The following is a 14,298-nucleotide window of genomic DNA, read 5'->3' on the forward strand; positions in this document are numbered from 1 at the left end:
ATTGATGTTGTTCTCTGAAGAGCTGCTAGCAGCCTTAATGCAGCAAAGCTCCTACTTAGAGAAATATAGGTCTTTCTGATCTCCATTATCTTTAGATACTTCAGTGTTATTTGCATAGCTGAAATGTGTATGTACTTTATTCTATGCTAGGTTTATTCTTCCTGAGAGATGGCTTTGATGATGACTAATTATTGCAACTTTGAAGCATTTAGATAGCAGTGGTTTTGATTTCCTTTTTTCCTTTTTATATCTATGCAAAACCATGCAATTATTTGCATAGTAAAGTACCAGTATTAAAAATTTTTTTGTAGAATTTTTCTTCCCAAATTTTAATATCTGTTAATTTTACAATAATTATTTTTGAGTATGTTGTTTGCACTAATGTGACTTGAAAGCAGTAAAGATTGGAATTTTTCAAACTGGTTTTACTCAGTGTTTTCATAGCTATTGTCAAGAGGACACAGATCCGAGGCATATACCTTCATTAGCAATCACTTCCACATTTCTGTAATGCCTACAAAGGCACAAAGGCAAAATTCCCTCCAAATGCCAGGCCTTGAGTTAACTTCATTTTCCCAAACAAAGAAGTTTTCTTTGAGCCATAAAGACACTTATTCATTAGGTGTACTGGAGTTCATTATTGCTGAGCTTGTTCCCACTGTAAAATCTTAGAAGCATTAAGACAAGAGGTGGTATAAAACCATGTGACTTCCTTAATTCTTTCTTTTCCACTGTAGAAGGAAGAACATAAGCTAAGTGAAGAGAACAAAAGTTATTTGTATGTGTGCACGCTGTTTAATGGCAAGGATTTTAAATGTGTGATTTTCATTATTATTTTTGTGCTTTAAGAAATGGCTGCTGTTTTGAGCATCATGCCCAAGTTAATCTTCCAGGAAAAAAGCATTAATTTTAGCCACACTAAGAGTCTTCTCTTTTCTTTCTCTCAAGGTATTCACCAACCTGTCCGTGACTAAGCGTTCTGGTGAAGACATCACTGTGAGTGGATGCTGAGGTTAAAGACCCCCATTCTTGCTATTGCCAGAGACTGACTTTGATCACACTGTCTGACTCCTGCAATTCAGAATGAAGGTTCTGGGAGAAGTCGCCCTTGGACACCTGCAGAAATGGGTAGAGCTTAACCTGGACATCCCATCGTCCTAAGGAGAAGAGCGCTGTGGGAGTTGGTCACTTGTGGTGATTGGCTGGCAATTAGCAATGCAATGGGAATCTTGACTGTCGAGTTGGTGCTTAGCAGGGCATTTGATGAATGCTTTCATGAAGTCATAGCCTGAAGCCTGCATTGTCTGGTGGGCAGTGATGGAAGAACTGCTAGCACAGCTGGACAACAACTGTTTTGGTTTGGCTTTATTCCTCTCTCCTTTCTTTCCTGAACATTCCTTTCCAGAACAAAGAACTTCCCAACTCAGAAAAATCCCCACAAGTTCAGGTAATTGTATCAGATAAAATAGCTCCTGTGTTCTGGGTCATGACACAGCAAGTGCAAGGTCTCTTCATGAGCATGTACTTTACCAGCTCACATGCCTGTGGAGGGGAAGTTCTACTTGTTTGATCATGAGGAAGAAAATAGCCTTGGAAAAAAGTTTAGTACCACCTAAAATAACATATTTCTTGCCTTCCAAACTGACTCCGTTGTGACTTTTTATTTAGAGAGCCTGATTTGTGAAAACATTCCTCTCAGTGAGAAAGGAAAATGATTTAGTAAGGCCTTTTGATACAGAAAGTTGTGTTTCTTCCCTGAAAGTAACAATCATGCATATAACGCAGATGTGATGATCTTGCTGTTCTTGAAGCTTATGTGGTTATAATGAATCCAACTTGGAGCTGACAGAACTCCAATGTTGAATGAATTATACTTCCAAGAACTCTGTGCAACTTCATTAAATTTGAGTGAATTTATTTCTTATCAGAGCTGTCATAAGCTGCATTGTTTCAGGTGTAAACTGGCCACTTTGAACATAAAAGTATTTAGATTTCCCTGAGATTAGTGAGCCCATAGAATCAAACAACACCCCCCCCCCCAAACAACCAAAAAACAAACCCTCCAGCCAAACTCCAAAAACCAGTAGTGAAAAATCTGTTATGTAGATAGACCTAAAAGTTGTATTTAGTTCTATGTGTGCCATGCTTTCTATTTAATTAAGCAAACAATACTTTTAAAACAGAGGTTTCCATGGAAAATACCAGATTCTTGAATATCTCTCCTGTGTTGGATAAGTTGCATGCATAGTTGTCAAGAAATGGCAAAAATGCCTCTTTGTAATGGAAATGAATGTGCTTTTTGATCTGTTTTTTTTTTTCATTTCCCTTCCTTTTAGCAGAAAGGTTCAGATTACTTTTATTAAATGGTTCTTGGGAGTTCAGTAGTGGGGTGTGAACAGGGGGTGAATTCCCCAGCCCTGTGGGCAGAATGCCTTATGCTTAAATCCCTACCTGGTAACAGATTCTTATATTTCTACTGGGATTTCTAAAATAGTGTTGTAAGTTATTTTTATAAACCCATACATAACTGAAGGATTTTTAAACGTGTTTTGTGTGGTATCTAGAACGTTCTGTGATGTTATTTTTCTGGCCAGTTTAATAAATAAATCGATTTGCACAAGCAGATGCTCCTTTTGATGCCTCTTCCAAGCAGACACCAAGTGGCAGCAAGGCGACTGTTTTTTCAAGGGCCAGAAGAGGGCACCATGATAAACCCAGCTTGATTTGCCTTTGTCTCTTGGATTTTGAAGGTAGAGATTTCTCTGAAAAATAGGGTTTGAGGCTGTTTCATGTGCATTTGTTTTGCATGTTAAACACTTGAGAAGGACATATTTAAAAATAAAAGATAATTAGAAAACAAATCTTTCACTATTTGCACCAGCTGCCATTCATATAACTTCTGAAAACCCAGGAGTGCAGGCTGCTGAGCTGTTGGGCAGTGTAGCTGCTCATATTTAAGCATAGCAGCATTTTCAAGCAGGTGTGTAAGAAGGTGAGGTCCTGGAGATCAGGATCCTTTACTTCCTGGAGGGAATAAAGACATGTATGAGCTTGGCTTTGCAGAGCTAGCCCTGCATGTATCTATTCTTGTGGGTTATGTCATCATTAAGGATGCATGTTTCTACACTGGTTGCTTTCAATTCAGTAGGTGTTTGGTTTAATTACTTCTGTTTTTTCTTTGGATTTCAAATTGTGAGACTTTTTTTGGTAGAGCTTTTTTTATTACTTCTCCATAAGGAAGACATTTTCAGGTGTGTATTTATGTCATCTGTGCATGATGGTAGAGGTATATAATATATTATCACATAAGGATTTATTAAATGCCAAAGCTAAGTATTCAATGTTTTTGTCAAATTAAGCATACTTTGGGTAATGCATGCTTTGGAAGAACATACTAGAAAATTTAATAAGCTAATCAGTATTTATGTTCTGCTCATATTTATTTGTTATTAACATATTTGGATGCTCTTATATGAGTGTTAGAATCATCCTAAGATACTACAGATACACATGTTGACAGGAAATTCCACAGACTTGAACAGGGAATTTAATAGAGTTTCACTGACATCTCCTAGAATTTTTTCTTTTTTTCTCCTTTTTTCGGTTTTTTTTTTTTTTTTTTTTTAAGCTTCCCTGACCCAGGCTTCATTCCCCTTTTACCCTTCTCCTCGTAAGTCTTGTATTCCAACTTGTATCCTGCCTTCCCTCCTTCAAGCCCTGCTGCCTGCCCAGAGCCCAGTGCAGGAGGTTCCCTTGTTGTAGAGCCATAGGATGGGCAGGACCCGTGTTGGACACAGTGGATTTCCTGGAGATGTCGTGGGTGCTGGTGGAGGTTTCATGATAGGGTAGGTGTAGGGTAGGTGTCTTGCTGTGCTGTGTGGGATGACCTTGCACTCATAAAGCCTGTGACTGATCTTGCCTCTGGCTGTGCCAGAAGGAGCCAGATGGCTGAGTCTTTTGCACAAAACTTGATAGACACCTTTCAGGTCAAAATAGGGTATAAATGCTTGTGGTAAATGTCAGCCCTGCAGAGAGAGAAGCCCTTTCTCTTTGATGACTGGCTTTTCTGATTGCTCAGTTGTCCTCAATGTGGGATGGTGTGAGACTGTTCTTGCCAAGGCCTGTTTGGCATCCAGAGAGAAGTTAAATCTGAAAAAACACAAAAAATAGAAGGCACCAGGGGATCTGCCACACCACTGGCCTCGCTTCTGCATGCACAAAACAGCAAAATGCTCCTGAAATATTTCCATCCTGGAGGCACCATTTGTGCCACTGGGGTGTTTTGGTTTAGGGGCTGCTGGTGAGGAGGTGAGAGTGGAGCAAGGGCTTTGGCATCCATCAGGGAGGGTGGGAAGGGTTGTCAGTGTGGAAAGGCAAAGGCACAGTGCAGGTCACATGCTGCCATGGGTACTGGAGGGCTTGGGGGTGTATGGCTGAGAGTGCTCCCAAGAATCCATGGGCCTCTGCAGTGAGGGGCTGCCCTTCAGCTGGGCCCACCCTGCAGGGTTTGTGGGATTCAGAGCCTGCAAATCTGAATATGTTTGTTTTCCTTTTATTTGCTAAATGCTCCCGACCCATGTTCTGTTGTGCAGAATTTGACTTCACACGTATGATTTATTTTTCATTCAATTGTCCTTTTTCTGTCTCTTTTCTAGAAGCTAGAAATCTTCCTAGTTACAGACTTGTCTGAGGGAGTTCTCCCACAGCATTTTTGCGTCTTAAAATCATTAAATAAGCTGACACAAAGTGAGGTGTATATCAGGACAGAGAGGGAAGGCTTTCCTTTCCCCTAGCAAACCTACATGACTGACCTTGATCAGCACCACCTGACCTGCCCCGTCAGACTGACTATCAGGTGCCAGCAAGGGATGCTTTTCTGTCAGGGAGGCCATGCTGTGGCCAGACCCCTTGAGTGAGCCCATTCCCTGCTGTAGCTGGCCGTCATGAGCTCAAAGAAGTATCCATCCCTTCCTCTAGAAGCTGACTTAGGCACATAGTGACAAATCTGCAGCTAAAGCCCAGATCCTTCTTTCCTCTGTATATATTTGTGTCACCAAGCAATTCTTTCCTTGAAAACAGGTTTTACCCTAGGTTAGGCACAGAGTAAATTGAGCTCTGCCTTTTTGCTTGCTTTCAAAAATAAGTGGTAACACATTTAGCCTGAAGATCTGCTTTCCCTTTTAATGTCACTGTAAATTGACCACCCACGATGAGATGTGTGTGTATGCCATGCAGTGTGATGTGAGGTAGGCAAAAGTGGTGACTTGCTTTTGGGGTTTGACCCAGAGTAGCTTTTCCCACTCTGAAGCTTCTGCACCATTATGTGTGTCTATATCTGTATACAAATATATATACATGGATTGTGGGATGGGGCAACTCAAGGTCTCTGCAGACAAATGTTCCCTTGGGTGGCACTTTGGGGTTGCTACATCATGGAAGGAAGATGCAGAGAGCGAAGCTGCCTGACATGAGGTGCCTGGTGGACCCAACACCACCAGCATGTCTGAAAATAGAAGCTCATGACTTGTTTTAACTTCCTCTGGGATGTGGGGGGCCATGATGGAGCTGTGTGTGGCAGAGGGCACGGCAGGTCAGCACCACAGTGGCAGTGCAAGGGGGGATGCAGAGAGACCACACCACCCTTATTTATGTTTTTCTTGGCTCTGCAAGCACCATTTCTTCCTTAGCTCTACAGCTGCTAAAAATAACCATGCTAAATTAATGGCTTACACTCACGTTAAACTGTTAAGCTTGCATTGGTCACTCCAATATGTCATGCCAAAAGTGGTGCTTATTGCACATTTAAAGCTTGCATCCTCCAAGTTTCTTTTTGGTATTTGAAGCTGGACAGGTAATCCTGAATGTGGAGGCATTTGCTTTTTCTTGGAGCAGGGTCAGCTACAACCCAGGAAAGGTAGAAAGGTGCCCGTGTCCGAGGTGAGTAGCTCCCTGAGGATTTCTGGGTTATTTCTGGAGGACATTTAATGGCCATAACCTGGCCCAGGGCTGGGACAGGTGAGGGCAGCATGTCAGGGCTATTTCTGCAGATCACCTCCCCTACTGAGCACTCTGAGCAGCTCTTACTGCAGGGCCAGAAGAGGAAGCGAAGCAGTGATGCTGCTAACCACTTTAAATGTGTTATTTTAATGAATCTGACAGATGGGTATCAGCCTATGTTTATTTCTCTGCTATCTGAGGTACAACGTTAAAAGAAAACAATGGAAAATGTATGGGAGCCACAGCTCAGTGCTCAGACAGCTCTTGGGCTCTTTTTAATGCCTGGGGCCAATTAAAGCACAATCGTTAGGCTGGGACACTTGATGCGAAGTATGCCAGGGTGTGTGCACGTGTGCCTTTCAATTTAGGAAGATAAAAAATGAAAAATGTGTCTCAAAGCAAGAGTTAGACTCCTGACTAGGCTGGGGATGTGTACATGAACCATCAGCTGTGTACTCTGTGAAGTACCTTTGAAGGTAAAGTCGTGGTGGAAATCAAAGCAGCCTGAAAATAAAGCTGGTGGGGAAGTTGCCATAAAGCACCTTAAAGCAGTGCCTCTGTTTTAGACATGCTTCCTCCTACAAATTAGACAGAAAAAAAGCAATGTGCTCGGGAAATGTGTGGTGCTACTGATTTTCTCAGAAGGAGAGGCATGGTACCAACACCTATTTAAATGTTGCAGAGCTTTAACACTCTGAGTTGATACATATTTACTTTTGCTTTAATCTGCTTGTCTTTCTTCTCCCGTTGTTTCTTTATCACTTTTTTGTTGCTTTAGACTTGTCTTGCGGAGTTCTCCCAGCACATGTTTTAAGCAGTCCTAAAATCATAAAACTTGTGGGAAAGGCAAGCAAGGAGCAAAGATTCACCATTTCTCACCATACAAGAGCTATGGCTGAAGCAGTCAAAGAAGGCTGGGGTTTTCTGCATTACACGTAACTAAGTGCAAGTCACTGTCATGGTATGTCATAATCTAGAAATACACCTGTGTTGAAAAAGAGATTAATTGCATGCATAAGCAGTGGGGGTCCATAAAATCTGACTGATTGTTTATGGTGCGGGCTGCCCTTACACCCCCAAGTGCTTGGGCAGGAATCCTACAGGAAACATCTCTATATACGCAATATGGGTTTTCTTATATAACCTTTGATTAATCATTTTTAGTGAAGTGGTTAGACCTGCAGTTCACATGAAGGTGTTTTGTCTCAATTTTGGAGTGGTTCCAGTACTTTGCAGATGTTGCAAGGTGCATACCTACTGTGGTTTGAAGAGCCTTCAGTGGTGTCATGAGCTGAACCAATGTCTCTGGTGTGTAAAAATGACATTATCCTGTCTAAGATAGATATTCAACTGAGAGAGTTGTAACACTGCTCCTCTATGTGAATTCTCTCATGTGCAGCTGTTTTGGAGTCCCCCATGTGTCTTCCCTGGTTGATGACACCAAACCCTGTGGACACAGAAGGGTTGTAATAATTGTTTTTGGAGGGTGATTTGTACTGGAGACTGCAAGCTCAGTTACCTTCTGAGCTCACTGCCTACATAGATCTGTGGAGAAAGGAGCTCTCCCCAGCTGGCCCTGCATTCATCTGTTTTTTGGTCTGGTGGGTTTTCTTTTCAGACCTTCTCCCCTTCTCTCCTGAAAGAGGATAAACCCACCAAAACAAATAGAAACATGAAATTGGTTAAGAAACAAAACATAGAAATCATTAATGAGGAGCTCTGTTCTGCCCTCTTTTCCTCTCCCCTGGGAAAATTGTCTGAGGTCTGAAATGGCTCACCAAGCAGCCAGATGAGCAGTAGAGGAAGGGATGGAGTGGGAGGACAGGAGAGTAGGGTCAGCCCTTTTGGTGACAGAACTCATCTAACACGTCAGCTCAGCCCATCTCACCTCCAGTGAGGGCAAAATTCACTGCCTAATGCCTGTGGAGTGGAATTTCCTTCTTAAACTTGACTGGTGAATTTCCAGTAGATCCCCATGTAATTTTAGTTTTAAGGAAGATTTACTATCTTTCAGGTCATAGTGGTTTGCAAGCAAGCTATTTGACTGGCACACTATCACTCTTTGCAGCTCCAGGACAGTGTGGGTGAGCTCTGTAGAGCCAGAATGACTGACCTGAGTGGCACAGTGCTCAGTAGTTGGTTTGTTTGAAAACTCTTCCACACAAGTTTCTTGTCTCCACAAGGCATGAATCACTAAATCTGCACTGCTCTAAAATCAAAACCAAACAGGAAATCTTTGCTGCTTGCAATTAAGGCCCCATCTGTAATCAGCACATCTGTTGCAGAGCAGATGCTCTCATTCTTGAGTGTTGGCTTCCTACCACTCAAGTTTTCTCTCTGACTTGGAGTGAAGGAGATGATGGCCCCATCCCACAGCTTCAGAGAGATTGTGGTGGTGTTCACAGGTGGGGCTGGCCATCTCTGTTCTGGGATGCCAGGCTGCAGGGCAGGCAATCACAACAGCAACTCAGTCGCTGTAGAAATTCTGTGGACGTTGCACATTTGTGCATAGTTGTTGGAAATTTCAACAGCTTGTTTACTTGTGACTTCTTCTCATATTCACAGTAGAGCCTAAAATTCCACAGATGCAGACTTCTGGTAGCATTTGGCCCTTTCCTTGCAGTGGGTGGAAGTGAAGAGATTTGTGGATTAGTGCTCAGGGGAATAGAGACAGAGTGAGGTGTATCTTGCCCTTGAAGATCTTTGTTGTTACATTTAGAATAAAATTTTATCTGAATTTTACATGATATGGGAGTTTGGCACAGAGAACCAGATTTATCTACCTGATCCATGCTCATTTCTAATCACCAAACAGCAAAAACTCAGTGTCACTTAGTAGAATGTCATACCAAGAGTCTGAAACTTTCTACTGCAAAACTGCATTTTTCTCCAATGGCACCAGTGGTATAAAACTTACGCGGTTGGGAGAGGATTTCTCTCACACTGAGGTGAGTCAGAAATTGAATCCATTTAAATGCTATCCATAATGCACATTTTTATATTACGTTTGTTAAAATTCCAGTGTCAGCCAAGACCCAAGCTGGCTTGGCATACAGCAGTACCAGTAGCAGTCCAAATTTCTGGACAATTTGAAAACTGCAGATGCAAGTGCCTAGGACATGTGAGATGTTTTCCTGTCTGGTATTTTTCCATAGGTTATAGCAGAAGCCATTATTACAACTTAAGATAAAAAACTACCTTTTTAATGGCTAAAACCATGGAGACACAAATCCCACTCTAGGGAATGTGAAGCCTTGACAGAACTGACTGCTCTGGACTGTGATATAATGATACATATTTCTGTGGAGGAGGGTATCTGTGCTTTGAGTGGAGATGAGCCATCTCCATGGATCAGTTACTTAATCCTATTAATATAAATTGAGAATTTTTGTTGTGATGGCACCAATCTTATTCCAGCTGGCATCAAAAGCTGTCACTCTGGTGGGCAGACAAGTCAAGTTAGAATAGCTACAGGAATTGATTTACCTCTCATGTAAGGCAAAACTATGTGTCACAACAGAGCATCATGCATAAATACTTCCTCTAAATTAAATACTCCCTCTAAATACGCCCTCTTCTCGGCATGGGCAGCGTGCTCAGCCAGTGTGGCTATTCCCAAGCCTCAGGCTCTCAAAGCCAGCTCCAGTTTCTCCACTTGGTGCTTCCCTGTGCTGGGTTCTTTCAGAGCACAGGCAGGGTGGAAGAAGAAGAAGGCTGCAGTGTGCTGCAAGTAGGAAAATCACATCCTCAATCAGGCAAATCAACACAGGGATTTCACTCTAGCTGCATCAGGTAAAGGATCTGACCCCTGCCCAGTCCTGCCCTACTGTGGGTACTTAAGGCTGTCACTATACTGATTTTTTCCAGATTTTCTTTCAAAGCTTGTCCTTGTAGGAATTTTAGTCTGTTGTTGCTAGTAAGAAACAATCTTTTTTTAATAGACATAAAAAAACATAAAACAGTCTAAGCTCATATGACTTGTTAATTAAAGTCATAGTCAACAAGCGTAAAATTGTACACAACCACCCAAAAAGGGTGAGTGTGCTGGTCTGTGCAATTCAGCTTGCACTTTAAATCACATCTATTAATAGCCAACTTGTTTACAGAAAACAGACCACAGAGCAGTTTAAAACTTTAATAAAAGTTTACAGAAACTTTTTTTTATTTTTCCTTACTTTTCTCTTAGCAAGTTACTCTAGCAGCACATCAAAGCTGACATTATTAGCTTGCCTGAAAACTGCTGAAAACCACCCACATACCTGACTTTATATTTTTTTTTAGTGGTGTGTTTCCTGGAAGAAATCATCAGTTTAGTACAAGTCCTGAGCATTGCTGGCTATGAAGCTTGGCATACAGAGAAAACGTTGTGGGAGTAAATAGATGTTGGCTAATAAAGACAGTGTCCCACAGGCAGCATCATCCTCTTCACCCAGATACAACATGGAATTAGAGGTTCATTGGCTTTTACACGTGGAATTAGAGCTTGGTTGCAAAATAATTCTGTTTGAGTGTTAACTTTGCAGAATGAAATCTTGTTTTATGGAGGATATGTTTGTATCTGTTATAAACAATGTCGCTTTTTGAAAAGACAAAAAATAGCATTACTACTCCAAAGTGGAAAATGACATTATTATTCACGGTGGAAAATGTCATTGCTGTGCTGATAGCTGTTGACAGGTACTTGTCGTGGCTGTTTGCTGTGATGTGCTAATTATTCTGAAGTTCAATCAGATGGCATTTTGTGTTTTCATTTCAACTGTAAAACCACGGTATTTGTGACATGTTGACAAGTGCGTGTTTAATTGCTCCGTGGATATCTTCCAAGCTCATGTGTTTCCCGCTTACTTTGTGAAGAAAGGTGCATAATTAGCTCTCAGGCTATGGGGTAGGTTGCTCATTATTGTATTTTCATTTCCTCTGCAGCGATAAATCCAGAATGGTGACAAATGTGAAAACCCATCTGTGATGCTGAATGCTACCTTGACTGGATTGTAAAGGTGGAGAATTCTGGCTGATTTTGCAAATCAAGATCATGAACCACCCATGGTAAGAGCTTCTTTTCTTTCTCACCTTCTCTCTGTCTCACTTCCCTCCACAGGTCTAGAACCTAAAGAAAATGATCCAAATGAATCAGACATTAAAAATGTCACCATGTATCTTGGGGACAGTCTTTGGCATTCATACTGCTACAGATTATATCTGTTGTCTTTCTTGCTTATTTCCTTGGGGCTGTCATTGGTGTCAGGGTCATGGTGTTCGAAGAGGAAACAAGCCAAACATTGCAATTGCTCCAGTCCAGCTCAAAGTAAATGAATTGGGCAGAGGTAACTGGAAAGAGAGTTGGATTATCTCTAAGTCCAACATTGCTTTTCCCAGAACTCGGAGGGTCTGGGTCTAAATACCACAGCTATTGACTGTTCAGGTGCAAAATGTACATCCATGTTTAAACACTGAATTTTGTCCCTTGTAGGTGATCAGGACAAATATTTTCTCCATAGAGATCCTAGTCTGCAGCTGTGCAGGCCTGGATTCAGTGATTCTGGAACTGCCTCCTGGTCCTGTCTCTTATGGGCCTGCCCATGGTAAGGAGGCAATTGACAGAAAACTGAAATCAATATGAAAGTTATTTACAGTTTTCACTGATGCTCAAAGTTGCCATGGCAGATCCTAGCGAGGAGAGCTTTGAATAAACCTACTAACCAGGATGAGATTTAGGAGAGAAAAGCATGAAATCACTTACCATTCTTCCCTTGCAAGGATGATCTTCAGCTGCTCCTCATATCAGGAAGAAGATTAAGATGATGGTCTTTAGGTGCACATATGCATTAGGTTTGCTTTAATCAGAATTTATTACATGCAATTGCACAGAGATTATAAGAGTAATATTTGGTTTTGTTGTTTTGTTTCAAGTTTTTCTTTTTTCCAAATACATTATATGGATTGTTTTAAAGACAGACACACAAATACCTTTCCTCAGTTAGAAAATAGTGTCAATTAAGTTAATTGTTTGTTTGCTGCTTGGTTAGCAGAATCCCTAACCAGACCTAGGAGTATTCAGGCTCATAGACACATGAGAGCAGCCTGAAAGCTACCACTGTGCAGCTTGGCTTGCTTTTCTCCTTTCAGAAACTGTAGATTGGAAGCATTGTTGCCCTTTGCAAAGTGATTCATACTTGTTGATAACCTACATGACAGGGAGAAATGATGAGCAGGTGATAAATATCATTCTTGTGGCCTTTCCTACTTGATCTAGAAGAACCAAGCATGTGGTTGTAACTCATAGATCTTTCTTCTGCTCTTCTTCCCTGTGCTGCCATCCCCTCTTGTCTTGGCTTGCTGCTCTCTGTGATCCATCTGCCTGTCCCTCATGTGCTCCATCAGAAGCAGAATTTAAAAATACCTGTTTGAAAGGGAGCCTGGTTAGTTATGGCTGTGTGAAGGTGGGTGCAGGAGCATGCCTTGTGTTTCTTGTGTGGTGTTCAGTGATGGAGCACTAACAATTTTAGGGTAATTTTAATGTTGAAGTACAGTTCTGCCTCATTAATTCTTGCTATATTTAGAATTCAGAATAGCCAAAGTGTTTGAAGGATCAGTCAGTCAAGCTGTTCTCTTCTTCCTCTTCCCCTTTAACCTTGTAATTCCATGTCTTTCCTCAGCTAAACCTCTTATGCTCCAAGCAAGCTGGGAAGCAAAGCAGGGACTCATCTGAAAGGGACAAACTTTGGGCCTAAATTTCAGTATGCCTTTCCTGTAACTTGAGCTGGGGGAGGAAATGATCTGCTATTCGAGTTACAAGCTTATGCAACACCACAATAAGCTTGCCAGGATCCTCCAGCGAAGCATTTGCAGCCATGTTCCAATATTTATAGCCTATATAAAAGTACAGGGGAAATTATTTAATTAAAAACACAGAAAAGGAGAACCAGGACATATTTCCCCTGTTCCTTTCTTTGCTGGTGCAAGGACCAGCCACTGTGGTGTGAGAGAGGTCCTCATCTAAGCCTTCTGCTTTTCTTTTGAAACGAGTGTAAAGTTACTCTGCTTTTCTGCCTTCTAATGCTATTTCTTTAAAAATTTATTTTCTCCTCACAAGACTAAGTTAAATGGGTTTGATATGTAGGCTCTTGCTCTGGTACTTGAGGGAAAATGCTTTCATTTGTTTTCATACGCTGATGTATTGGCAGCGATCACATTATAGATACACAAGCTATTCCCTGCTTCCCGCTGCATTGTGACAGTTTCTGAGTATAATAGCTAGTGAAATGAGTATCTTGCAGTAGTATTAAGAAACATGAAAATAATTACCATTGCAATTGCCACAACTCTCATGTGGCATGTGCAGTGTAGTGTTTTTATCTTGTTTGAAACTCTTTTACAGACTTAGTTCCCTGTATTGTGTGTTTGCCTGTACTTATTAGGCAAACAAGACAGCAACTCTCGCTATCTGTACACAAGAATGACATTTTTCCTTTTCTCCGGGTTGATGGAAGGGAGCCAGTTCAGGAGCTGCAGACTTCTGCATATCTCTATTTTACATTCATTTTTATACCTATAAGCTTGTAAAGGTCCAGTGTTGTTCTTCTGAGCAGCACTGCACAAAAACACACAGGCAAAAGTGCCCAAGTTTCTGTGTATACACACACAGAGTCAGAACAGGCAAACAAGCTTGGGATTAATCAAATTTTATCTTGAATGTGATGCAGGAGAAGAAAATATTACTGCTGTGTCAGAGCACTCGGGTGGAGCTGCCACACTCTGGAGATGGTGGGACAACAGAAACGGATAAATTGGAGCTTGTGTCGCTACAGCTTGTGCTGTACCTGTTCTGCATATGAATGGAAAGCTTGAGTCCCTGCACTTACCATTTTGGCGCCCTTCCTGCATTTAAATATTACTTTGTCAGGTCTTTCAGCTTTCTAAAATATAGCGACTGCTGTTCTCCAAATGGCTAAGGAATACAGGGGAGAAATGCCTCTCACAACCCCTTTTTGTGTTGGTGTTTTGAGGCTGTACTGGCACAAGCACTGATAAACATTTGCTCTTTCAGGAGTGGACTGACTGGTTATGGTCATTCTCCTGTCCTGGCTGGAGTGTTTGAGGAGGAGTCAGTGAACAAGAAGTCAGTCTGGCCTTTCTGGCCACCTTCATGTTATGAGGATTCAGCAGTCCAGGAGGCAGTGGATGCTCCTCCACATCTCCTATGAATGACTCACACCAACCATCCAGTGTGAGAGCTGGCTCTTTCAAAAAACTGAAGGTACAGACATTGCCAATATTCTAAATCAATTGTGGGTTTTGTTG

The 14,298-nt window shown here is 41.6% G+C and overlaps 1 protein-coding gene across 2 annotated transcripts in view; it reads left to right on the forward strand.

Annotated features, from left to right (window-relative positions):
* TXNRD1 (thioredoxin reductase 1) overlaps nt 1-2,623 on the forward strand; it is a 36,196-nt gene extending 33,573 nt beyond the window's left edge. For both annotated transcript variants that reach the window (XM_042051042.1, XM_042051043.1), the window contains one exon: nt 949-2,623. In XM_042051042.1, the coding sequence (XP_041906976.1) occupies nt 949-1,011 (63 nt within the window). In that variant the 3' untranslated portion in view covers nt 1,012-2,623. The remainder of the gene's footprint in view (nt 1-948) is intronic.
* The last annotated feature ends 11,675 nt before the right edge of the window (nt 2,624-14,298 follow it).

Source organism: Corvus kubaryi, unplaced genomic scaffold, assembly GCF_017639235.1.
Source record: "Corvus kubaryi isolate FWS band 111438036 unplaced genomic scaffold, C.kubaryi_AGA036_p1.0 74, whole genome shotgun sequence".
Taxonomy (NCBI): Eukaryota; Metazoa; Chordata; class Aves; order Passeriformes; family Corvidae; genus Corvus; species Corvus kubaryi.